Source organism: Myxocyprinus asiaticus, chromosome 2, assembly GCF_019703515.2.
Source record: "Myxocyprinus asiaticus isolate MX2 ecotype Aquarium Trade chromosome 2, UBuf_Myxa_2, whole genome shotgun sequence".
In the NCBI taxonomy this organism is placed as follows: domain Eukaryota; kingdom Metazoa; phylum Chordata; class Actinopteri; order Cypriniformes; family Catostomidae; genus Myxocyprinus; species Myxocyprinus asiaticus.
In genome coordinates, this window is record NC_059345.1 from 49539204 (window position 1) to 49565253 (window position 26050).

Genomic DNA, 26050 nt, shown 5'->3' on the forward strand with positions numbered 1-26050 from the left:
AACTGAGTCAGGTTTGTAGGCCTCCTTGCTCACACATGCTTTTTCAGTTCTGTCCACAAATCTTCAATTGGATTGAGGTCAGGGCTTTGTGATGGCCACTCCAATACCTTGACTTTGTTGTCCTTAAGCCATTTTGCCTCAACTTTGGAGGTATGTTTGGGGTCATTGTCCATTTGGAAGACCTATTTGCTAATGAGCTTTAACTTCCTAGCTGATGTCTTGAGATGTTGCTTAAATATATCCACATATTTTTCCTTTCTCATGATGCCATCTATTTTGTGAAGTGCACCAGTCCCTCCTGCAGCAAAGCACCCCCACAACATGATGCTGCCACCCCCATGCTTCACAGTTGGGATGGTGTTCTTCGGCTTGCAAGCCTCACCCTTTTTCCTCCAAACATAATGATGGCCATTATGGCCAAACAGTTACATTTTTGTTTCATCAGACCAGAGGACATTTCTCCAAAAAGTAAGATCTTTGTCCCCATGTGCACTTGCAAACTGTAGTCTGGCTTTTTTATGGCGGTTTTGGAGCAGTGGCTTCTTCCTTGCTGAGTAGCCTTTCAGGTTATTTCGATATAGGACTCGTTTTACTGTGGATATATATACTTGTCTACCTGTTTCCTCCAGCATCTTCACATGGTCCTTTGCTGTTGTTCTGGGATTGATTTGCACTTTTTGCACCAAACTACGTTCATCTCTAGGAGACAGAATGCATCTCCTTCCTGAGTAGTATGATGCCTGCTTAGTCCCATGGTGTTTATACTTGCGTACTATTGTTTGTACAGATGAACATGGTAACTTCAGGCATTTGGAAATTGCTCCCAAGGATGAACCAGACTGTTTTCTGAGGTCTTGGCTGATTTCTTTTGATTGTCCCATGATGTCAAGCAAAGAGGCACTGAGTTTGAAGGTAGGCCTTAAAATACATCCACAGGTACACCTCCAATTCAGTACACCTCCTATCAAAAGCTAACTGGCTAACTGTCTAAAGGCTTGACATCATTTTCTGGAATTTTCCAAGCTGCTTAAAGGCACAGTTAACTTAGTGTATGTAAACTTCTGACCCACTGGAATTGTGATATAGTCAATTAAAAGTGAAAAAATCTGTCTGTAAACAATTGTTGGAAAAGTAAATGTCCTAAACGACTTGCCAAAACTATAGTTTGATAATATTAAATTTGTGGAGTGGTTAAAAAATGAGTTTTAATGATTTCAACCTTAGTGTATGTAAACTTCTGACTTCAACTGTATATATATATGAACACTGGTAGCCAAAAAGTTTGGAATAATGTACAGATTTTGCTCTTATGGAAAGAAATTGGTACTATTATTCACCAAAGTGGCATTCAACTGATCACAATGTATAGTCAGGACATTAATAACATGAACAAGTATTATTACAATTTGAAAAAAAAAATGTCAGAACTTCTTAAACTACAAATTTCTCATCAAATAAATCCTCCATGTGCAGCAATGACAACTTTGCAGATCCTTGGCATTCTAGCTGTCAGTTTTTCCAGATACTCAGGTGACATTTCACCCCATACTTCCTGTAGCACTTGCCATATATGTATCTGTCTTGTCGGGCACTTCTCACGCACCTTATAGTCTAGCTGATCCCACAAAATCTCAATGGGGTTAAGATCCATAACACTCTTTTCCAATTATCTGTTGTCCAATGTCTGTGTTTCTTTGCCCACTCTAACCTTTTCTCTTTTTTTTCTGTTTCAAAAGTGCCTTTTTCTTTGCAATTCTTCCCATAAGGCCTGCACCCCTGAGACTTCTCTTTACTGTTGTACATTAAACTGGTGTTGAGCGGGTACATTTCAATGAAGCTGTCAGCTGAGGACATGTGAGGCATCTATTTCTCAAACTAGAGTCTCTGATATACTTATCCTCTTGTTTAATTGTACATCTGGCCTTCCACATCTCTTTCTGTCCTTATTAGAGCCAGTTGTCCTTTGACTTTGAAGACTGTAATGTCCTGTAAACACCTTTGTATGAAATCTTCAGTTTTTTGGCAATTTCAAGCATCGTATAGCCTTCATGCCACCAGTGTATATATTTATAATAATGTAAAAAAGTGTTTGCCCCATTCTGATTTCTTCTGTTTTTGTGTATATCTCATAATAAATTGTTTCAAAAATTCAAACAAAATCTAACATAAAACAAAGGCAATCCGAGTAAACACAAAATACAATTTTTAAATGATTATGTTATTTATTGAAGCAAAAAAGTTATCCAATACCAACTGGGCCTGTGTGAAAAAGTATATAAAAGTACAGAAGGAAGAAAGTTCTTCTTCCAGGATAACCTTGTATGTGGCGTCCTTCACAAAGACGAATCCGCCCAATTCCAGCCTTGCTGAAGCACCCCCGGATCATCACCGATCCTCCACCAAATTTTACAGTGGGTGTGAGATACTGTGGCTTAAAGGCCTCTCCTGGTCTCTGTCTAACCATTAGATGACCACGTGGAGGATCAAAGATGATCTGGGGGTGCTTCAGCAAGGCTGGAATCGGGCAGATTAGTCTTTGAGAAGGACGCATGAATCAAGCCACATAAAAGGTTATCCTGGAAGAAAAACTTGCTTCCTTCTGCTCTGACAATGTTCCCCAACATTGTTTTTCCAGCTGGATAATGCTCCACGCCAAACACAGCCAGGTCAATAAAGGTGCAGATGGAGGACCACTGGATCAAGACCCTGTCATGGCCAGCCAACTCTCCAGACCTGAACCCCATTGAAAACCTCTGGAATGTGATCAAGAGGAAGATGGATGGTCACAAGTCATCAAACACAGCCGAGCTGCTTGAATTTTTGCGTCAGGAGTGGCATAAAGTCACACAACAGCAATGTGAAAGACTAGTAGAGAGCATGCAAACATCCCAGGCAATCAGCAATTACAGAAATACTCAAACCAGCCCATCTGGCACCAACAAACATCCATGCGATTATCTAATCAGCCAATCATGTGGCAGCAGTGCATAAAATCATGCAGATATGGGCCAGGAGCTTCAGTTAAAGTTCACATCAACCATCAGAATGGGGAAAAATTTGATCTCAGTGATTTGGAGCGTGGCATGACTGTTGGTGCCAGATGGGCTAGTTTGAGTATTTCTGTAACTGCTGATCTCCTGGGATTTTCACACACAACAGTCTCTAGAATTTACTCAGAATGGTGCCAAAAACAAAAAACATCCAGTGAGCGGCAGTTCTGCGGATGGAAACGCCTTGTTGATGAGAGAGGTCAACAGAGAATGGCCAGACTGTTTCGGACTGACAAAGTCTATGGGAACTCAGATAACTGCTCTATACAATTGTGGTGAGAAGAATAGCATTTCAGAATGCTATTCTGAGATGCAGCTTGGCGCTGTTTTGGCAGCACGAGGGGGACCTAAACAATATTAGGCAGGTGGTTTTAATGTCGTTGCTGATTGGTGTGTAGTACAGTTTATTGTACTAGTGTGTTTTAAAGGAATGTTCTGTGTTCAAATACAAGTTAAGCTCAATAGACAGCATTTGTGGCATAATGTTGATTTACCAAAAAAAATTATTTAGACTCGTCCCTCTTTTACTTTAAAAAAATCATAAATCTGGGTTTTAGTGGGGCACTTACAATGGAATTGAATGGGGCCAATTTTTGGAGGGTTTAAACATAGAAATGTGAAGCTAATAATTTTATAAAAGCACTTGCATTAATTCTTCTGTTAAAATGTATGAATTATTTGAGCTGTAAACTTGTTTAAATTGTCATTTTTACAGTCGTTTTAGGGTTTCAGGGTTTGTTGATATTACATGGTAACGAAGTTACAACTCGACGTTGTGTCGATGTAGTGACACTAGGGGTCACTCTTGGGAGCCCGAAACACCTCTGGTCTTTGAATAAAGGCCAATGAAAATTGGCGAGTGGTATTTGCATACCACTCCCCCGAACATACGGGTATAAAATGAGCTGGTATGCAACCACTCATTCAGAATTTCTCTTCGGAGCCGAACGGTCGATGTTCACTGAGCTGAATTCCCACGGCTGTTCATTCACCTCTGCTGGATCTGATGACGCATTTCAGCGGCTTCTCCCCCCTCTGCACTGGTGCACCGCAGAGAATGCCCCTGGGCGCTTCGGCAGAAATAAAAGAGTATATTAAAATAAAAAGAGTATATTTCTCTAAAAGAGTGGCACACAGAACGTCTTTTTAAAGACGTGTCTTTTTAAAGATGTCTTTCTGTTAGTGTGTTATTCCTGGTTGCGGTCGTTATCTCTCGCCTTCTGACGGTCACAATCGCTGTCTTTCGTGTCTGGGCACTACCCACGCGGAGACAGCATTTGTGGATGGGTCATGTACTCATTGCGAGAACATGACCATGGCAACGTTGCAGTCGTGGCTTGCCTTTGTAAGAAAGCAAGACACCCCAGCGGCTCCCCGCCTCGGTCCTTCTACCTACGGGTATGAGGCCAGCGCAGCTAGCACTGGGGGCGATTTGGGGACCCCAATGGGACCACTTCCGCCGGGTATGCCCCCACGGACCTCCCATTCCCCAGCACGCTCGTCTGCCCCAGTTGGTCTTCCAGATGAGTCCGCCGGCTCGTCTCACGGCGAGTTCGACCTCTTGTTCGGAGCCCATGAAGGTGATGAGCTCTCGAGCGCAGCATCGGAGAGCGGGCTCATCCAGTCGGACGTGGAAGCCTGAGCTGGGCTCCTCCCCTCGGGTACGGTTGCCCAGTCACAGGCTGACGCGGAGATGACGGACATGCTTTGGTGGAACCCTCCACTCTCCCCTGAACCCTCGCGGCTCGATGATTGGTTCCTGGGTTCGCGACACCGCTCACAGCCACACCCTGCCCCAGTTCCTTTCTTCCCGGAAGTGCATGAGGAGCTGACAAGGTCGTGGGAGGCACCTTTTACTGCCCAGTCCCGATCTTTCAGCTCCCCCGCTCTCACTACCCTCGATGGTAGGGCAGCCGAGGGCTATTTGGCAATCCCCCCGGTGGATAAGACGCTCGCGGTGCACCTATGCCCGCAGAGCGCCGCCGTCTGGCGCGGGCGCCCAAAGCTCCCGTCCAAGGCCTGTAGGTTTACGTCATCCCTGACGGCCAAAGCCTACGGTGCCGCTGGACAAGCCGCCTCCGCCCTGCATGCTATGGCTCTCCTGCAATTCCACCAAGCCAAGGCGCTAAAGGAACTGCACGAGGGTAGTTCTGCCCCAGGATTGATGTAGGAGCTGCGCTCAGCGACCGACCTCGTCTCCGGGCGATGAAGGTCACGGCGCGGTCTCTCGGGCGGGTGATGTCCACCTTGGTGGTTCAGGAGCGCCACCTTTGGCTCAACCTGGTTGAGATGGGAGAGGCAGACAAGGCACGGTTCCTTGGCGCCCCATTTCCCAGGTTGGCCTGTTCGGCAACACCATCGAGGACTTTGCCTAGCAGTTCTCGGCGGTTAAGCAGCAGACGGAGGCTATCCGGCACATCCTGCCCCAGCACGGCTCAAGATCCCGCACCCTGTCTGCTCGTCGCCAAGGGCGTCCCCCTGCAGTGACTGCACCGGCTCCACCGCAGCCCACCCCTGTGGCCGGGCCCTGGCGTGGAGCCCACCACAGGAAGCAGACACCACCCGTCTCACGGCCGGCTGCCAAGAACCCAAGAAAAGCTTCAAAGCACCCCTGAGACGGGCGACCCAGGGACAATGAAACCCGCTGCTCTGGAGCTGGTAAGCAGACCACTCCATCCCCCAGTGGAGGGCCAGGAGGAGAATCTTTTGTTACCTTTTCATTTACCGCATGTCAAAGTGGCTGCGGTACCCAAGAGTTCAAAAAGAGCAGTTTCCTTGTTCCCTGGGTCAAATATCCGGTGCGCACGGCCATCATCAGGACCACCGTCCACCATTCAATTTTGGCAGGTTTGGCGCTCCAGCGGCGGTCTCCCCGCCCCTGCGCACCCAGCTGTGGCACAAATCTGCCCCTGATGTGACGGTCTCCACGGGTCACGAGGACAGGCCTCTTCTTCCCCCGTCCCAGGCTGTTCCGGGGGTGGTCACAAGGAGCCAGGTAAATGCTTCGATGTCCCTGAACTCAGCACGGCCACGACACAGGCTCCACCCCGCCGCGAGGCCCCACCCACCGGTACGTTTGACGAGATTGTCCCCTTGGTCCCCCTTGCACGGAGCTTGGACGCATGGCTTGCGCTTTCCAACCCGTCGCGATGGCTGGTCCGGACCATCCGACTCGGCTACACAATTCAGTTTGCCAGGCATCCGCCCAGGTTCAGCGGCATCCACTTCACCTCAGTGAAGGGTGAGAACGCTGCTACCTTGCGCGTGGAAATCGCTACCCTCCTACGGAAAGGATGAACCAGACTTGTGGAGGTCCACAATTTATTTTTTTCTGAGGTCTTGGCTGATTTCTTTTGATTGTCCCATGATGTCAAGCAAAGAGGCACTGAGTTTGAAGGTAGGCCTTAAAATACATCCACAGGTACACCTCCAATTCAGTACACCTCCTATCAGAAGCTAATTTGCTAACTGTCTAAAGGCTTGACATCATTTTCTGGAATTTTCCAAGCTGCTTAGAGGCACAGTTAACTTAGTGTATGTAAACTTCTGACCCACTGGAATTGACCATCAACCATCAAGGCAGTTTATGCTCCCGTTGTATGTCACAACTCGCCCGCCATCTCCTCCTCTGGAGTCAGCAGCACCTCAAGTCGATGCGAGCCACTCACATCCTGGGCGACCTCAACACTGCAGTGGATGCGCTGTCATGACAGGTTACCCTCAGGGAAGAGTGGAGACTCCACCCTCAGGTGGTCCAGCTTATTTGAAGTCAATTCGGGAAGGGACAGGTAGACCTGTTTGCTTCCCAAGAATCCTCCCACTGCCCGCTCTGGTACGCCCTGACCGAGGCACCTCTCGGTATAGACGTGCTGGCACACAGCTGGCCCCCTGGACTACACAAATATGTGTTTCCCCCAGTGAGCCTACTTGCACAGACCCTGTGCAAGGTCAGGGAGGATGAGGAGCAGGTTGTCCTGGTAGCACCCTACTGGCCCACCCAGACATGGTTCTCGGACCTCACGGACATGGCACCTCGTGACAGCCCCCCCGGCGAAAGAGACGGATTGGTGCTTTCCTTCCTGCAGGAGAGGTTGGAAGGGCGGCTGTCCCCCTCCACCTTGAAGGTGTATATAGCCGCTATAGCGGCACACCACGACACAGTGGACGGTAAGTCCTTAGGGAAGCATGACCTGATCATCAGGTTCCTGAGAGGTGCCAGGAGGTTGAATCCCTTCAGACCGCGCCTCATTCCCTCATGGGATCTCTCTGTAGTTCTTAAGGGTCTACAGGGAGCCCCCTTTGAGCCCCTGCAGTCAGATGAGCTTAAGGCACTCTCTTTGAAGACTGCCCTCCTGACTGCGCTCACTTCCATCAAGAGGGTAGGAGACCTGCAAGTGTTCTCTGACAGCGAAACGTGCCTGGAGTTCAGTCCGGGCTACTCTCAGGTGATCCTGAGACCCTGACCGGGCTATGTGCCCTAGGTTCCCACGACCCCTTTTAGGGATCAGGTGGTGAACCAGCAAGTGCTGCCCCAGGAGGAGGCAGACCCAGCCCTGACGTTGCTGTGTCCGGTGCGCACTTTGCGCATTTATTTGGATCGCACACAGAGCTTTAGAGTCTCTGAGAAGCTCTTTGTCTGCTTTTGTGGACAGCAGAAAGGAAGTGCTGTCTCCAAGCAGAGGATCGCCCACTGGCTCACTGATGCCATAGCAATGGCATATCACGCTCAGGATGTGCCGCCCCCGGCAGGGCTACGAGCCCATTCTACCAGGAGTGTGGCGGACTCTTGGGCCTTGACCAGTGGCGCCTCTCTAACAGACATTTGCAGAGCAGCGGGCTGGGCAACACCCAACACCTTTGTGAGGTTCTACAATCCGGCTGGAACTGGTTTCGTCCCGTGTAGTGGCAGGCACAAGCAGGTAAGTCCGGGACAGCTGGCCGGGTGTATCGCTTGCGCACAGCGCCTTTCACCTCCCCTGAGCTGAAGACGTGCGCTGTTGACTCCCAGTAGTGTTCACAAACTGTGTTCCCTGGATGACTTCCTCCGAGCCCTGTGGCAGACGAGTTTGCGGAGAAACTCGCTGTCGGCTCAGTATATGTGCTAACTAAGCCCTGTACTGGGGTAGGTGCTCCGCATGTGTTGGTTCCCCATAGGTAACCCCATGCGACGTATATCTTCCGCTAATTTGTTTCCCTGTTGGTAAACTGCGTCTTCCTTGGCAGAGGCCCCTCTGCCCCAGTCACCATGTTTGTAGAAACTCCTCCCCCGTAGGGTAGGACCTACCATGGGACTTCACCATATGACATATTTCCGACAAAGCTCGGCAAGACCATGTGATGTATTTCCACTCAAAATACCAAATTTCACTCTTTTTTTGGGGAGCGAAAAAAAAAGAGGATAAGAGGCCACGACTGGGCTTGCCTGTCTCTATCTTTTGTGCAATCAACTTGTCTCCGAAGGGCCGTTCGACACTCATAACAGCGTTGGGGGAGGTTACGTGTCGGCCTGGTGCGCTAGCTACGAGGCACACAGTGGTCTGCCCGTCACACACACCGCCAGTTCACGTAACACAGTTCAGCCAATTGTGGCATTTCGTATAGGGACCCCTAGTGTCACTACATCGATACAACGTTGAGTGAGTGACAGATAGGGAACGTCCTGGTTACTTGCGTAACCTCCGTTCCCTGATGGAGGGAACGAGACGTTGTGTCCCTCCTGCCACAACGCTGGACTACCCGCTGAAATGGCCGGGACCTTGTCTCGGCTCCTCAGCACAAAACCTGAATGAGTGGTTGCATACCAGCTCCTTTTATACCCGTATGTTCGGGGGGAGTGGTATGCAAATACCACTCGCCAATTTTCAATTGCCTTTTTTCAAAGACCAGAGGTGTTTCGGACTCCCAAGAGTGACCCCTAGTGTCACTACATTGACACAACGTCTCATTCCCTCCATCAGAGAACAGAGGTTATGCAAGTAACCAGGACGTTTTTTTGCTTTTGTTTTTTTTTTTAAAGAAAAGGAGGGATGTGTCAAAATAAATTACTGTGGTATTCAATATTATGCCACAAATGCGGTCGATTGAGCTTAACTTGTATTGAACCCGGAACGTTCCTTTAAATTTACTATGCAAAATTAGGGTTATAATTTTAAGAGCTCTCTAATGTAAGATCATGTTGGTCAAATTCTCTTCATGCAGTGAGAGCAACGGTCCAGTTTATGTAAGTGATGTTCATTCTCTTTAAATGAGGTGTGCCGTACCACTACAGGCTGCAGGAAGCTGATGAAGGTACAGAAGCGTCCTCTCTCCTCCACTAGGGCGCGCCGCACCGCCTGCTTCTCTGTCTCCTCCATCAGCAGGTACATGTCATTCACATCCTGCATCGCACTGTCCAGCTGAGGCTGAAGGTCTCCCCGTCCTAAAGGGGGCAACAGTGAGCATAACACAAGAGAGGGGGAGGAAGACAGGGGACAGGATGAAATAAGGTGGAGAATGGACAGAATGAAAAAAAAAAACAGGCAACATGGAGAATTGAATTAGATGAAATAAAAGATTGTATGTGAAAGAGAGAGAGAAGAGAGAGTGAGAGTGAAAAAGCAAGAGTATTGTGGCATGATGAAAAGCAAAAATGTGGAAGGTCATATTGGATGAAAGAAGATTGTAAAAGACAATGCAAAGAAAAAAAGTGAGAGAATGGAGGGAGGTAGAACACAAGAGGGGATAAAACATTAGAGCATGAGAAATATTCTCTCTTCCAGCCTCCAATAATGCAGACATAATGTGAACATATAACATAATAAATTACTCTGACTAGCACATACACAACTTATGGAGACAGATGCCTGTGAACTCTGCAATCAGATGTCTGCTACTATAGGAATAGTAATTCAAAAATGAAAGTTTTGTTATCATTTACTCTCCCTCATTTTGTTCCCAACCTGTATGACATCTTTCTTTTGCGAAACAAAAACGAAAGAATTTTAAACAATGTCCCATTGGCTAATTTCAATAGTCACTTTAATGCTTTAAAAACCCTGTTAAAAGAAAGCCGCTCCAGGCGAGTATAGTGGACTAGGTTCAGACACAGATAACACGGAAGCAAAAAACTTGAAAGAACTTTAAAGGTCTTTCTGAGCGCGCACACTTGCTAAATGGAGACAGAATGCATAAAAATAAACTGAACTGGAGCCTGCAAGAAACAGAATGAAGTGGCGAAAACATTTATTTTTTGAATCGGAGGTGCCGGAATGCCATTCCAAACCATTCCGTCCCAATTTAACCCCTGCCTAAAAGTGTCATTAAAGGATGACATATTCACAATGGCTCACCTTGCTGAAGCAAACGCAGAGCAAGTTCTCAAGTGAACACATTAATATATGAATGAGCTTCTCTCATGCATTCATAAATGCGCAAAAGACAGTCATGGCTGATGTCAAGATTTTCTCTGTAAAATCACTTAAATTTCAGGTTGTTTCTCAGCAAATCTTTCGTATGCCTACAGAAGACTTGGAATATTAAGCACAAGCCACATGGACTACTTTTATGCCACTTTTTTAAGCTTTAAAGTAGTTGATCACTATCAACTGCCATTGTATTGAAATCAGCAACAGGACACCATCAGAAAGTCATACAGGTATGAACTGATGACAGAATTGTCATTTTTGGGTGAACTATTCCTTTAATGAAATGATCTCCCAGAGGAAGCTAAAAAGGTTAAGTCATGCAGTCTAGTTTGCTAGAGATGGTCATTACCCTTGCTGAGGGAGTAAGATCAGTTATCTGAAGTAGAACGTCTTCCAGAAACAAAAGCAGCATGCATGCTGGAACAAAATCAGCAAATTCATGCAAAAGAAAACCCTTAGGTGTTATAATGGTGTAGTAGAGACAGGCTGTGATCTTAAATCACTCGTTGGAAGCATTCAAGCCAAAATGTCATGTAGAGGTTACATGATATAGCCACAGAACTGTCTGCAGATGAATCTTGATTGAGTTGGGGCCAGGTTAACAGGCCATGCAGAGAGACAGAGTGAGAAGAACCTAAGATTGAGCCACAGATTTGTATGGAAAAACATACTTACCCTGTAGCTCTATAGAGGGAGAGAGAATGAGAGAAAGAGAGAGATAGGGTGAGATAAACAACACAGGGAAACAGTAAAGAGGGAGTAGAGGGTAAAGAACATGATAGAGATAGAAAGAGAGAGGAGGGAGAGCACTGTGTTAAGGTTAGTATTAAGAAGCAATTCAGCTCATTCACGGCCAAATTATTTTACAAAAGTCAAAACCAAAACGTCACAGCAACCAAATCAAAATCAAATTCAAAACCCAGCCAAATCCAGGCAGAAATGTACATACTAATGCACAACAGACCCAAAAGAAACACAAATAAACTGTCTTATAAAATGTGATGATCTTTCAAAGAATGAGACGCCTGACTTGTATCAAAATAAATAGGGAGGTTTTCCTTTAATGCTGGAGTCTTCCTAGTAACACACAGAGTTGTCAGACTATCTTCAAGAGCAGAAATTATTGGCTGCTGGGATGTGAACAGGAACTGCTTGGCAAATGAGGTGAGGGATGCACTTCTGCTTGTCAGCCTCCAGAGGGGGTTGCTTACATTTTTTTCTGATATAAACTGATCAGTAATCTGAACAACAGCACATTGTGAGCTCACTTACTCTATTCAGGCTACGAAACCTAAAGGAGACATCAAAACACTTTAGGGATTTAACTGTCCATCATTGACCACAGGCGCCACTAAAAACTGCACATTCAACACTGATGTCAACCAATCAGCAGGTTGTTCTGTAGGCTGATTACAGTAGCCGGTGGTGACCTTGAGGAAATTGCCATAACTTCCTCCCAGCACTTGTGTTTTTGCTCAGTAATAAGGTGATGCTACATAATCTTGATTCATCAGGTTTACTTGTGGTCATGACAAAGACACATTATCAAATGCATATTGTCCACTGTCATTAAAGATGCACTCAGAAATTTTTTCCTCATTAAAACCTTAAAGGGATAGTTCACGCCAAAATAAAAATGTTCTCATCATTTACTCACCCTCATGCCATCCCAGATGTGTATGACTTTCTTTCTTCTGCTGAACACAAACAAAGATTTTTAGAAGAATATCTCAGCTTTGTAGGTCCAAATAATGCAAGTGAATGGTGACCAGAACTTTGAAGCTCCAAAAATCACATAAAGGCAGCATAAAAGTAATCCATTGGACTCCAGTGGTTAATATGTCTTCTGAAGCAAAGCAATCACTCTGGGTGAGAAACAGATCAACTTTTCAATCTTTTTTTTTACTATAAATCTCCACTTTCACTTTCATTTTTTAGAATGTGAAAGTGAAAGTGGAGATTTATAGTAAAGAAAAAACAAAAAAAGGACCTAAATATTGATCTGTATCTCACCCACACCTATTATTTCGCTTCTGAGGATATAGATTTAACCACTGGAGTCTTATGGATTACTTTTATGCTGCTTTTTGGATCTTCAAAGTTCTGGCCACCATTCAATTGCATTGTATGGATCTACAGAGCTGAAATATTCTTCTAAAAATCTTTATTTGTGTTTAGCAGAATAAACTAAGTCATACACATCTGGGATGGCATGAGGGTGAGTAAATGATGAAATAATTTTCATTTTTGGGTGAACTATCCCTTTAGAGAAATGAAGAGTTGAGTCATTCATTTAAAAAAAAAAAAAATAAAAAAAATAAAAGTTAACAGAAAAGTTATTTTCCTTGCTTAGTGAATTCAAAATAATGTCTATATTTTCTCCTTGCTCACTGTCGCATGCAAGTCACACACTTCTCACATTTCTCCCTTACAGTGACTCTTCTGCTGTCACAGAAATGCAAACAGATGTACAAATGATTTTTTTTTAAATAATTCATTTTTAAATGTATTCTATGTAAATAATATTATTTCAGAAATAAGTGTAACTTAAGTAATGTCATTGAATGTCTGATCTGATTACAACAATTTAAAATGTAATACACTACTTTTTCACTTAAAAAGCAATTAGATTACTGTAATTAATTACTTTGTACTCAAATTACCCCCAAAACTACCTGTCATAATGTCATGTTGAGCATTTCCAATTGCCACAGTAAAAAGGAAGTGTTTACCTTTCCTGGCTTTCTTCTGCAATTTCATTGTGTCTGAAGATTTCTTCTTAATTTCATGACGAGACCGTTTGTATTCTAAGAAATCAGAAATTATTACAAAATGTTATTTGTGTGTTGTCTGCTTTGTAATGTTTGACATATTTTGCATATAGAGACAAAGTCACCTTTGGCATGATCCTTGTCCAGTTGATTGGCTGTCTTTTTCCAGTCTTCAATGCGGTCCTGTAGAGGAGTGATCAGGCTCTCCATCAAAGCACTGAGATCAGAGGAAAAGAGACAGATTATCACATTCTCAACAATTCAGAGCTGGGAGGGGCGTTCCAGTTCTCATTAAACAGTAACAGAGGAATATGAATTTTAAAAAGGAAATATCATCATCAATTCAAGCTCTTTTGTGTGGGGGAAATCAGACCATGAGAAATAAGGGCTTTAGCTTGGAGTTTGGGGTGTCCATTCATTAGCCTGTCAGAGGGAATTGTCTGCAGATGTCTTCTGATGAAGTGTGAAAAAGTGTGTGCATTCATGTTCTCTTTGCATGTCCTATGTCATCAGGGCCGTTTCTAGGCACAGGCACCAGCTGGGGGTGCTAATGAGGAGTCTGCTGCCACAGCACTCAAACCCCCATTTGTCCCCAAAATATAGCTAAGGTGGGGACTTTCCATTGACTTCCACATCTGGGCTTATAATTAAGGAGTGTGTAAAAAAAATAATTCTGATTGTTTGTAAAGTTTTGGGTACAAAATAATACTGAATAATACCCTCACTATTGTTATAGTTTAATGTATGATATTTGTATATAATTCATAGTTATGACTGTTGGCCCTTGTTTGTCCTCCTCCAGTATATTTTTATGTATAATCTTATAAGTACATATTGCCACTGTATATAGTCTTCTAAACTGACACATAGGAAGTGGGTGGAAGAAAGGGTGTGGTCATACTTAGTAAAATACCGTAGTTTAGCCTCAATGCTGCGATGCCTCATACACATTCGAGTCAGCGCCGATCCAATGTCTCGGGTGGCACCTACAGAGACACAACCAACGGAAAGACTGTTAGATCAACACCAAAATGACAGAAGAAATGATTATGGTACAATGACTAAAAGCCAATGAGAAAAAATTATAGCTGCAGCTTTGAAAAGACCATCAAGCAATCAGGCCATTCAAATAATTATCATTAACACAGACTAGTAATTTATACTTAATGTACATAGTTCAAACTGCAGTCCAAAAAAAAAGCTGTTACTGTATATTTAAAGGACTACCCAAAGTGTGTGTGTGTGTGTGTGTGTGTGTGTGTGTGTGTGTGTGTAACCTGTGGCCATGGTATAAATTAGTCTATTTTTAGTCAAGGGTGAACATTTGGAAAAACCAGACCTCACAATTTATAAGAGGCAGTGTGCTTTCTTCCAAAGAAGATGGCCTGGAAGGCTATTATTGTCCTGAAGTGTTTACATGTCAAACTAAATTGTTGAACTGAACAGGCAATATATAAAGCCCTGTCTGTTAGTGTTGCCTGGATGCTCACCAGCCCTTTGAATTTTAGCTGTACAATGACATTCAATCTATGATAAAAATGTCTGAAAAGATTGCGCACAATTCAAAAAGAATGTGTATATCATATTACTGTCCAAACACAAAAAAGACAGCAGACATTTCTGAGGATGAATTGACTCAAAGCTTACAAAGCCGTGTGTTTGAATTAGGCACTGTATCAATAAACATTTCAGGCCTGTTTCCAGATCACCAGGGGGTGTGGCAGAGTGGAATGATGTTCTCATCTATTCTCCACATTAGCAATTTCAGCTTTTCCTCAGGGTGAAACCTAAATTCCAGCGTTAAAACCCAGTCTGAGCAGACCTCAGATCTCCCTGGACCAGGATTCAGCCAGATTAGAGCAGTTCAGTAATCTTTAGGCTTTTCAGGGTTAATCTAGACAACACCAAAGTCAAGGAGGCACACCCACCAAGTTCTGCTTTTTGCCGAAAAAACTAGTGACCATGTCTTGATCATAGGATTAAAAATGTATCTCTTCAAACCATGTATTGAAAACTATATAAATATATTAATACCTCACTTGTTATTTATTCTGTATAGTCTTTTCAACCCATACTTATGATAATATAACATACGAACATATAAAATTAAACAAATGAACCACCCAGAGCGAACCACACAGAGATACAGTAAAAGTATGGTGCTATAAAAAATTAAGCTTTGTTTACACTGCAGATTCAGACTGCAGTCGCTTTTGCAAGCACATTCACATTAGTTGTTGTAGTAATGATGTAAACTTGTGCTCACCATGCGTGTGCATTTTGCAATGGATGTTTTGCCATTGATTATGTTTTTTATGAGGGCAGTATCCAAATATGAACTCATTCGTCACAGACGAGAGTGGTATAATGTTGATAACCACAAAAATTTTGTTGTGATTAACATTTTTATTTATTTTTCAAAACAAAAAAACAAAACATATATATAATGACTCAACATTAACTCCCACTACTTCCCCTCCCCAGTCAAGAAGAAGCAAAAATCGAGGTTGCATTGAGGCACTTACAATGGAAGTGAATTGGGCCAATCTTTGGAGGGTTTAAAGGCAGAAATGTGAAGCTTATTATTTTATAAAAGTACTTACATTAATTCTTATGTAAAAACTCATGTGTTATTTGAGCTGTAGCGTTGTCAAAATCATCTTTTTTACAGTCATTTTAGGGTTTGTTGACATTACATTGTCATGGCAACGAAGTTGTAAAATTGGAAATAACTTTACACAGAAAAGGTAAGTGATTTTATTACACTAAAATCATGTTAACACACAGTGTTTATATCTTGTGGCTATACTTTTGAAACAGTGAGTATTTTAAAGTTTACAGACTGGCCCAATTCAATTCCATTGTAAGTGCCTAACTATACCCTTGGTTTTTGCTTTTAAAAGAAAAGGAGGGACAAGTCTAAATAATTTTTTGTGGTAATCAATATTATTCCACTAATGCTGTCTATTGAGCTTAACTTGTATTGAACCCAAAATATTCCTTTAAGCATGAGACATTCATTACCTTTTCACATTATGGTGGCTCGCAACCGGTGTGGGTTACCACTCTTTTTGCCACTCTCAACTTTTTGTTTGGGTAAAGCCAATGCCTGTTTTATTGAAAAAAAGGTTGGCACTGCTTTGGCTGCCCTTTAACTTAAATATGACATATGGGTGCATTCCATTCAGAAGTGATCATCCCTTTGCCCTATTCCCCTCAAAGACTTTATCTTCTACTGAGAGTTTCGGAGGGCTGAAAGGTGTAGGGATCAAAGATAATGGTCATTTTGAAGTCATTTTGCATAAGTCCCCCAAAATTGCATAAGCCCCCTTACCCCGACCGACGGGATCGCCAATGACTAGATTGCTCTGGCAGATGGTAGCGCCAATGATGAGTTTGCCCCGACTTTAGCGATCTCACCTAGGGCGCCAAAATGTTCAGAATCAGCCCTGCAGATTTGAATCGGTTAGGCCAAAAAAATCGGATTTATTTCTGCTTGTGTGAACATAGCCTTGATGTGAATAAATGTGGATCTGTTAAATGATTACATTTGGAAAAAAAATGAGAAATAAGTAATCTTGGGATTTTAATATGAACTTAATTGATTGCAGATACAGTATTGGCATCTTTGTGACATCATATAATGTCAAGTTTGTTACATTATTGTGATCTCAGACACTCTAAGGTATTTTTCTTAGGAGAAAAATCTTTAATCAAAATATAACTATCTTTAACCATTTTACCAAAAATATTCACTGGCTCTCCATTTAATCTACTGTCTAGGAAGAACATTTGAGACCTAATTTGTGATTTTTCTTCCCTGTGCAGTTAGAAAGAGTTAGCTACAGTTATCTAATTCTGAATGAATTAAATACACATAAATGCACACACACAAAAAAACAAAAAAACATACAAATCCTTCCCTATGTTTACACCAAATGCTCAAGTGTAATAAGTGATCCATATCATACAAACCAATGATCACGCAACTATGTCACTCTCAGGGAGAAAATGAGCTAAATCAAGTTATAGCATTAAAGCTAATAAACAAAACAAAAACTGTACATTTTCAGATGAATGTACTCATGGGACATACAAATATATCCCATTGACATGACATTACCTTTACCATTGACTTAGTTAACTTGGTTTTTACCCATGGTCATATTTCAAATGCAGTAATGTGTTCACTTGACTAACACAGATTTTCTACATGGCTGATCTGAGCGCATTGGGTTAAACATGCATGCATGCTGACAAACACACACACACACACACACACACACACACACACACACACACTACACTTTCAGTAGAGCACACACGCATACAAACATAATGCTTCTCCAATGAGAGCCTCCAGTAAGCCATGAGAGAAGCTCCATTCATAATTAACACATTACTGCCTCATGCCTCCTGTTCTACCCAGCAACCATTCATTAATCCATCCCACAAACACACAGCAGAGAGAGCTGATACAGTGACTAATGTCAAAGTGCCATAGCGCCTTAAGATTGTGAAAGAAATTACGGCAGACACAATCTGCTTAGAAAAAAGTGAACAAGAAAGCATGAGAATGATAAAAGCGGAAAGAGTAAGAAGGTGTGCTTTGCACATTTTAACTGCCTTTGAATTGAGATGTCTCTTAGTGTGTGTCTGTGTATGTGTGTCGGTCAGGTTTTGCCTACAATGTGGGGACCGAATGTCTCCACAAGGATAGTAAAACCTGAAATCACTGTTATGGTGAGGACCAGACAACATCCCCAGTGTAAAAATGGCTTTATAACTACTAAATAATGTCTTATGAAGATGCAAAGCTGCAGAAGAGTTTGTTTGTGGGTTAGGGACTTGAAAATATCATTAGCTCAGTGTGAATACTGTACAACAGAAGTCAATGGTATGTCCCCACCATTAAGAAAACCACTGTGTATATGTGCGTGTGTGCGCTTGTGTGTCTGTCAGCAGCAGTCACACTATATATTTTTCTGTTTGTGGTTATAACTTTCCTGCTAACATCTGGGTAACATTACATTTTCTACATATGCATGGATTTGTGTGCACATGCTTAGTTCCTCCAATGCTTGTCATTTTCAGAGAAAAGCTCAAACTAAAAAAACGTCTCTAACGGCCACTTCAGACAGTCCAGTTCAGCATGCGCTCTGCAGTAATCTGTACAGAGTGGCTGCATTCACACAGTGCTGTCACCTCCATCTGTTACCAGCAGCCTGTGTTTACTGCTGGCCTCACCGCTAAGACCCTCACTGCCACACTAACCCCCACATATTGATTTTTCACATGGCATATAATCACCTCAAGTCAACGTGAATACAACCACCCAAAAAATACGTAAATGATTTGAAAGAGTGGATAAATTCAGCATCTTTCTCATTAATTACTGTCACCAGTATTAGTCTGTCATTCTCTGCCAGTGACCAGCCATTTATCAAGTTGAAAACTGAGACTTTAAGAAATACATCAATATAGCCTACTGAATACTTTATATCAAATGAATATCAATTCCAAGGGATAGTTCAACAAAATGTGAAAATTCTGTCATCATTTACTCACTTATGTCATTCCAAGCATGTATGCTATTTTTCTTCCATGAAATACAAAACAACATATTTAGCAGAATGTTCCTAGTTGTTCTTTTCCATACAAATGAAAAGTGAAATGGGGACCAGGGACAGCTGTGGTCACCATTCACTTTCATTGCGAGGAAAAGAGCAGCTTGGATATTCTGCTATAATGAACGATGATAATTAGGGGTGAATAAATTACAGAATTTTCATTTTTGGGTGAACTATCCCTTTAATGTCCAGTCTCATATACGGACAATAAATACATCCAGCCCTGCCGACAACAGACAGACATACTGAAACACAGTAGGGTTCCAATTTTATGGGTATTCATTGATTTCCTGATGCATTTACCTTTTGAAAATGAATTAAATCAGACATGCAGAAACAAATGTGCTCTGATGATGGGTGCTTCATAACAATGTCAGTTCAAATCTCCATCCAAAAAACTCTCCTGCTATGTGATCCACACACACCAGCAGATATACAGTATATTCATGTGTGTGTGTTTATGTGTCAGCATGTATGATCATATTATATATACTGTACCTGAGTCAAAAATGGATGGTCTTTCTGTTGGGAATTCCTCTTGTGGCTTCTGAACTTAACTGAATAAAGTGAGTGGATAAACATGGCCATTTACTTGGCCGGCAATCAGCAGAAATACATACAGAGCACTTAAGCAAGACAGGCAGAGAGAAAGAGAGAGAGAGAGAGAGAGAGAGAGAGAGAGAGAGAGAGAGAGAGAGAGAGAGAGAGAAGCAGGTCTACAATGTTGAACTTGGGTTTAAGAAATAGCTGGTCCACAGGTGCCATACACCCTTACTCAATGCTATCACTGTTAATAGTTCTGTGTTGCTGATTCACTGTAAACAAAGCAAATCTGAATATGATGACAGTGAAAACATACACAATAACTAATTTGTTGCAACAATATTACCATAGAGTAATGTTCAATTAAAGAAGGTACCAGTGATGAGCATTAATCATTTACTATACCAATGGGCAGTATCTACTGGCTAGTTAGTAACTGTCCAGTCTCTATGCTGTTTCCAGGGCAACAAATGGTAGGTCAGACATGAAGAGCTGTGAGGTTCTCAGGACGGACAGGCAGTGAGTGGTGCAAAACTCAATCAGTCTGTGCAGAATGTCAGGGTGGTTGCCGCCATGACAGTGCACCATGCTGGTCTCCAGTAAATCTGTTACTAGCTACTGACAGCACAAGACGACTTATATTAAATGATGCTTTTTATCTGTGTCCCAAATGACGGACTATACATTACGCACTTACAATATACTCTATGCACTCAGCCATGTAGTGTGTGAATTTTCACAGTGTAATATCATCTCAAAAAGAACACTTAACTTTTATTACATTGAAGCATTCCCCGTTTAACAGCTGACGGAAATGACGTTTCAAATGCATGCGATATGTTGCAGCTAGCTTTAGCGCATTAGCAAACTTCAGTTCACCACTTAATCAAAGTGGTGAACTGTACATAACGTACATATTCACACAGCGTGGGGTGATGGTAAAGCATTCAACATACATTTGTAACTGCAGTTTCGCTAGTTGCTACATTCTCCATTATTTACACTTGTTTTTTCAGACTAGCATTGCAGCCAAGCAACTCCGCCCCTTCTGCTACGTACGGCAAGCCGTGAGCACTGAGTGGTGCTGCCAAACTCCTCCCTCTTAAAATATCCTGAATCACCCTCGAAAGTCTAAATTTTTTACAAAAAGTCACTAAATAACAAAACTCACTATATAAAGGACTACATATGTATGTGTATATTATAAAATACATATAAAATGGGCACAAAACAAGTTCACTGACAAAGTCTGTAATTTGACGACAGCAGTTTTAAAACAGTCTTTACATAAATCTTGTAGTGGTACAAGTGGTAAATTGATTGATCCATGTTTAGCAATGTAAAGGGCTAAGGTACATTCAGTTCTGCTCCTGTTGCGTCAATGGTTTCTATTTACAATGTGTTTTTGCAGCGGTTGAGTATTCTAACCAATCACTAACATGTCCGTTGAGCAATGAAACGGCAATGGCCAATCAGAGCTGCTTAAATTAGTCCTCCATCCAATCAGTAATGACAACTGATCCTAATGCGCAAGTTTTAAACTGTATGAATGCCCAGCTTTATGTTCCACCACTGTTTGTGGTGGCACACGAAAATTAATACTGAAGAGACATCACATGACACTCGAAAAGAAGCTGTAGAACAAGAGTGAAAAGCACTTTGGAATTATTTTGGATTCATTGCATATTGCGCTGCTCGCTTTGAACGTAGATTTTAAATACACTGCAAATGAGCAACACGACAAAACTAAAATGCCCCCGTTCTAATCAAGGCATAGACGTGGTGTAAATAATTGATTTATTATTCTTTTGTTTTTAAAGAGAGCATTTGCGAGAGTGCAGAACTTTGCGCGGAGCGTCATTGAGCTTGCGTCAAAATGCAGGTGCCAAACAGTGTAAACCTGCGGTGAGTGACAGCAGTCATTGTAATGGGAGAGTTTGTCACGTTGTTCAATTTCTGTATACAATGTATTAAAAATGTAATAACAGTTTTGTTTTGTCATCTTAATAAGTAGACCAATGTGAATTTGATTTGTACAAAATAGCAATAAAATAATTCAGGTTAACTGTTCTAAGTTTGTTTTGGAGGTGTAGCCAACATAAAGAATATGGCATGAACAGCATATTTCAGTAATCACCGTCACTGTTATTGCGTCTGCTCTAATAAGACCCATTTGCCACGCAGCTGGTATTAGTAGATTTAACATTTTCACAAATCGCACAAACTCCGATTACAAATGACTGTTTTTAATTTCCAAAGTGCAACCACTGAGGCCAAAAATGATCTAACGATGATCTTACATGAACAAGATCACCATTGAAGATCTAACGGGATGAATGGTCCCCTGTCTCGCCACCAAAGGGCTTACTGAATGCAGTAAGTAACTTGGTCAATTTAAATTGGCTGTTAATAAGTTGAATATTGAATATGTCATATTATTTACTGTACATGGACTAATAATTTAAGCAGTAATTTAGCAATCATTTAATTTATTCTATACCATAGATATCCATTTATAATAATTTTTATTTGGTCTAACATTAACAAACATTATTACAATATTTAATGTTTAAAAGAAACTGGATTGCAGCTCATATCCACCATTGAAATCTGCTCCTCTGAAGAATGGTTGGTTACTTTGTGACGTCACGGTAATTTAATATTTTAATCAACATTAATAATCGTGATTACAATATCAAGGGCAATAATGGACAATTATGATTTTTGCTATAATCGTGCAGCCCTACAACACACAAATTCCTAGTGATGCAAATAAGTTCAAACGCACCTGCTTTTGATCGGAAAAGGGTTTTGAACTCGTGATGTGCTCAGTCGTCAATGCATATTTTGTTAGATCTGACTTCTTAACACATAGTAAGTCTTTGTGTGTGTGTTTAATAATTTATTGCCCAAAAAATCGCCAAGTATATTTAAAAATAGCTAAAATAGCTCCTCGTTGCAAAACATCATTAAAAGTCGCAGCAACTATGAGAAAATCGCTAAATTCTGTGACAAATTCCCCAAATTGGCAACACTGGCATTGAGTGTATGAAGTGTCCAACATTCCACACTCCGTCTTGACAGTTGAAGAAATGCATCATTCGGCACTCATTGTAAACTTCATTTTTGATGCATTTTCAGTATACATATTTAACCCCAAACAATCCCAATCAGTACAATGTATAGTTGTGTTAACCATTGCTTGACATTACTCAGTCTGCTGGGATTCTGTAACAGACATTAAATTGTTACCGTAATGGTCAAGAACTAGGGCTCTAAATCATGCTGGCTTCATATTGACAGTTCACTAGTATATAATTTCAGCTTCCTGGAAATACAGTCTCCTCTTACAGACATGTACTTTATAGAACTATTAGTCTACATCATATTCCACCTCTGTGGCTGTTTGGTTTGTAGTTCTCTGAGCTGAAGAAAACAATTGGAGTAGAAAAGTATCATAGTGATGATGGACCTCATGTCTTTAGTTCTGTCCTAAAGCACAAGGATCATATCAAATCAAGCTTCACCGCATCCCCACCCCCAGTTAGCCTACATTTACACTAACACATTTACAGAGTTACTGTATGTGCGCATCCAAACACACACATGCACGTACAGAGTTTAGCTGACAGGACAGGTCAAAAATAACTCAATGAGGAGAAAGAAGTGAAAGATGTCAGATAAGAGTTGCCTTCCCTACACACAAACATTAAAATCACTTTGAGTGTAAATAACTCTTTCAACCACACATTTGGCAACACTATATCTATTCCACAACTTTAGATATTTTCACTTAACATATTAGACCAGTAACAAGATAGGCCTATAACAAACAAAAGACCTGTGGATCTACCAGTGAATTTTGGTCGAGATTTTAAATAAGGATAGTTTTCAAAGACCAGTCATATGTCAAAATAGGGTTTGCATTTGCAGCCAAGCCAAAATAGGGATTCAAACCCCGCCATCCTCAAACAAATTCACAATTTATTCAAATTTGCATTTATAACAGTCACATCAAGCTCATTGTTCATGAAATATCAATTAACCTCTGACAGTTACATCAGGATAATGGTGCCATCATCATTTCCCTCTCTCTCTCTCTCTCTCTCTCTCTCTCTCTCTCTCTCTGAGACTAACAAGAGTGTTTCCTTTCCCTTGCTCCTATGGCTCCTCTTTCTCATGCTTTGCCATAGCAACAGAAAATATGAAATTCACTGAAAGATTTGTGCCTGCCCCTTTTCATCTCACTACACCATTCACATAATGAATCCATGCACTCACACATGGACAAACACACATTACAGTGCATAAACATGCTCTGTAGGCAATATCACAGCAAATACTGTATACTATTATCCAGATGTGCCTTCCATGCCATTGTTTATGCACCGTTCCACCAGGGAGATACAGTATTATAGCAGGCAAACACACACAGACTGACATTGCAAGTTCTTTATAGTCACACAAACAATCAAAACTCATGTATTTATCTTAGTTATAAGAGAAAAAAAAAAAAAAAACAATTGAATGGGATTTTTGTCAGTGTTTTACACTAAGCGAATGATCAGAAATGTTAAAATAATAGATTCATTACAGAATCTATCTGTGCGTGTTTGCATGTGGAAATGTCCAACAGTTATTTTCATTTACTGTAGTCTATGTAAAGATACTAGTATTGACTCAGATTTAGGCCACAAGCTTATGAAGAACTGGGCACCCAATGTCAAACTGGGTGTAGTGGTTGCTTGCTTGCTTGTTTGAGCATGTGAGTGTGCATATGTGAGCGTGCATATGTGTGTGTGCGTGCACAAGCCCCAGGCGGCCTAGTTCCGAGGACGCACTGTATCCCTTTGCATCAGGCATACCTGGCCATCTAAAGTGTCGTGCTTACACTATACTACAACCCAATGCAAACACATACACCCAGAATTTTGCAGAAGAGGCAAGAATAGTCTGGACACAACAAAACAGGGTGCATACTGAGGCACAGCAAAGCTAACTGGAAGAAAGAGAATGAGACAGCAGAAGATGAAATAGAATAATCCATGCAAGCCTTGATTCCCCTCTCAGCATGTTCATATCTCTAAGCACTCTGGCCACCATTCACTTGCATTTTGAGGACCTACAGAGCTGAAATATTCTTCTAAAAATCTTTGTTTGTGTTCAGCATAAGAAAGAAAGTCATACACATCTGGGATGAAATGAGGGTGAGTAAATGATGAGAAAAATTTCATTTTTTGGTGAACTATCCCTTTAAATTGCTCCATTGGTATGAAAATTCCTTATTACTGGATTAAAAAAGGCATTATTAAATGCATTTTAGATTTAGATTTTTTTATTTTACTAAATAAACATGTTAAATTGACAGGTCTATTAATAATACTAATTAATAGGGCCGTGTCATGGCTACATGTCAGTGATACACTATATATTTTGCATTTAAATACACACATAAAATACATCAAACACATACACATACACTCACTGAGCACTTTAAAAGGAACACCTGTACACCTACTTATTCATGCGATCATCTAATCAACCAATCGTGTGGCAGCAGTGCAATGCATAAAATCATGCAAATACGGGTCAGGAGCTTCAGTCATTTTGACCGTGGCATGGTTGTTGGTGCCAGATGGGCTGCTTTGAGTATTTCTGTAACTGCTGATCTCCTGGGATATTCACCCACAACAGTCTCTAGAGTTTACTCAGAATAGTGCCAAAAGCAAAACAAAACAAAAAACATCCAGTGAGCAGCAGTTCTGCAGACAGAAATGCCTTGTTGATGAGGTCAACATAGAATGGCTAGACTGGTTTGAGCTCACAGAAAGGCTATGGTAACTCAGATCTGTACACTCTGTACAATTGTAGTGAGCAGAATAGCATCTAAAAATGAACAACGCGTCAAACCTTGAGGCGGATGGGCTACAACAGCAGAAGACCATGTCAGGCACTTAATTGAGACCATAGTGTTCCTAAAGTTCTCAGTGAGTGTATGTGGCAGTGCACAGGCCAGTGGCAGAGCAGTAGTCACACAAATAATCAAAACTCACACATGTATTTATCTTAGTTATGAGAGGAAAAAAACAATTGAAAGGGATTTCTGTCAGTGCTTTACAAAAAGTGACAACTGTACAGAGTGGTTATTTGAGTTACCATAGCCTTTCTGTGTGCTGGAACCAGTCTAGCCATTCTCCGTTGACCTCTTTCATCAACAAGACGTTTCTGTCCGCAGAACTGCTGTAGAGTGACTCATAATGTCAGGTGAGGGGTTGCGCTGAGTCAGAGTGTGTGTGTCACTTTGCAGTACAGTAATGGGGCTGACTACAGTGGTGAACCGTACCTCACGTCATAGTCAATACCAGGCCAGGCTCACTCAGATCTTACAACATGACATTAGGATGAGAACATGACAGAATTAAAAAAAATTGGGGTGAACTGCCCCAATTTTATTACATGCATAGAGCTGACATGCAGGGACATGTTTTCTCTATGGATGATGCTGTCCTCACATCTCTTATTAATTGTGAAGCAGAAGATCTGACACATCTGGAATACCTCACACTCATTCTCAGAGGAACTAAAGACTTAGAGCATTGATGCAGTCCAGGACACAGAGCCACAAATCTCCTTTCCATCTACATACCTAAAAT

General features: G+C 41.8%; 1 protein-coding gene across 2 annotated transcripts in view; it reads right to left on the reverse strand.

Moving 5' to 3' along the window:
• LOC127451437 (protein MTSS 2-like) overlaps positions 1 to 26050 on the reverse strand; it is a 137690-nt gene that overhangs the window by 44703 nt on the left and 66937 nt on the right. For both annotated transcript variants that reach the window (XM_051716162.1, XM_051716154.1), the window contains exons 4-7: positions 14126 to 14210; positions 13350 to 13441; positions 13186 to 13260; positions 9311 to 9468 (exon numbers count right to left, since the gene is read on the reverse strand). In XM_051716162.1, coding sequence (XP_051572122.1) covers positions 9311 to 9468; positions 13186 to 13260; positions 13350 to 13441; positions 14126 to 14210 — 410 coding nt within the window. The remainder of the gene's footprint in view (positions 1 to 9310; positions 9469 to 13185; positions 13261 to 13349; positions 13442 to 14125; positions 14211 to 26050) is intronic.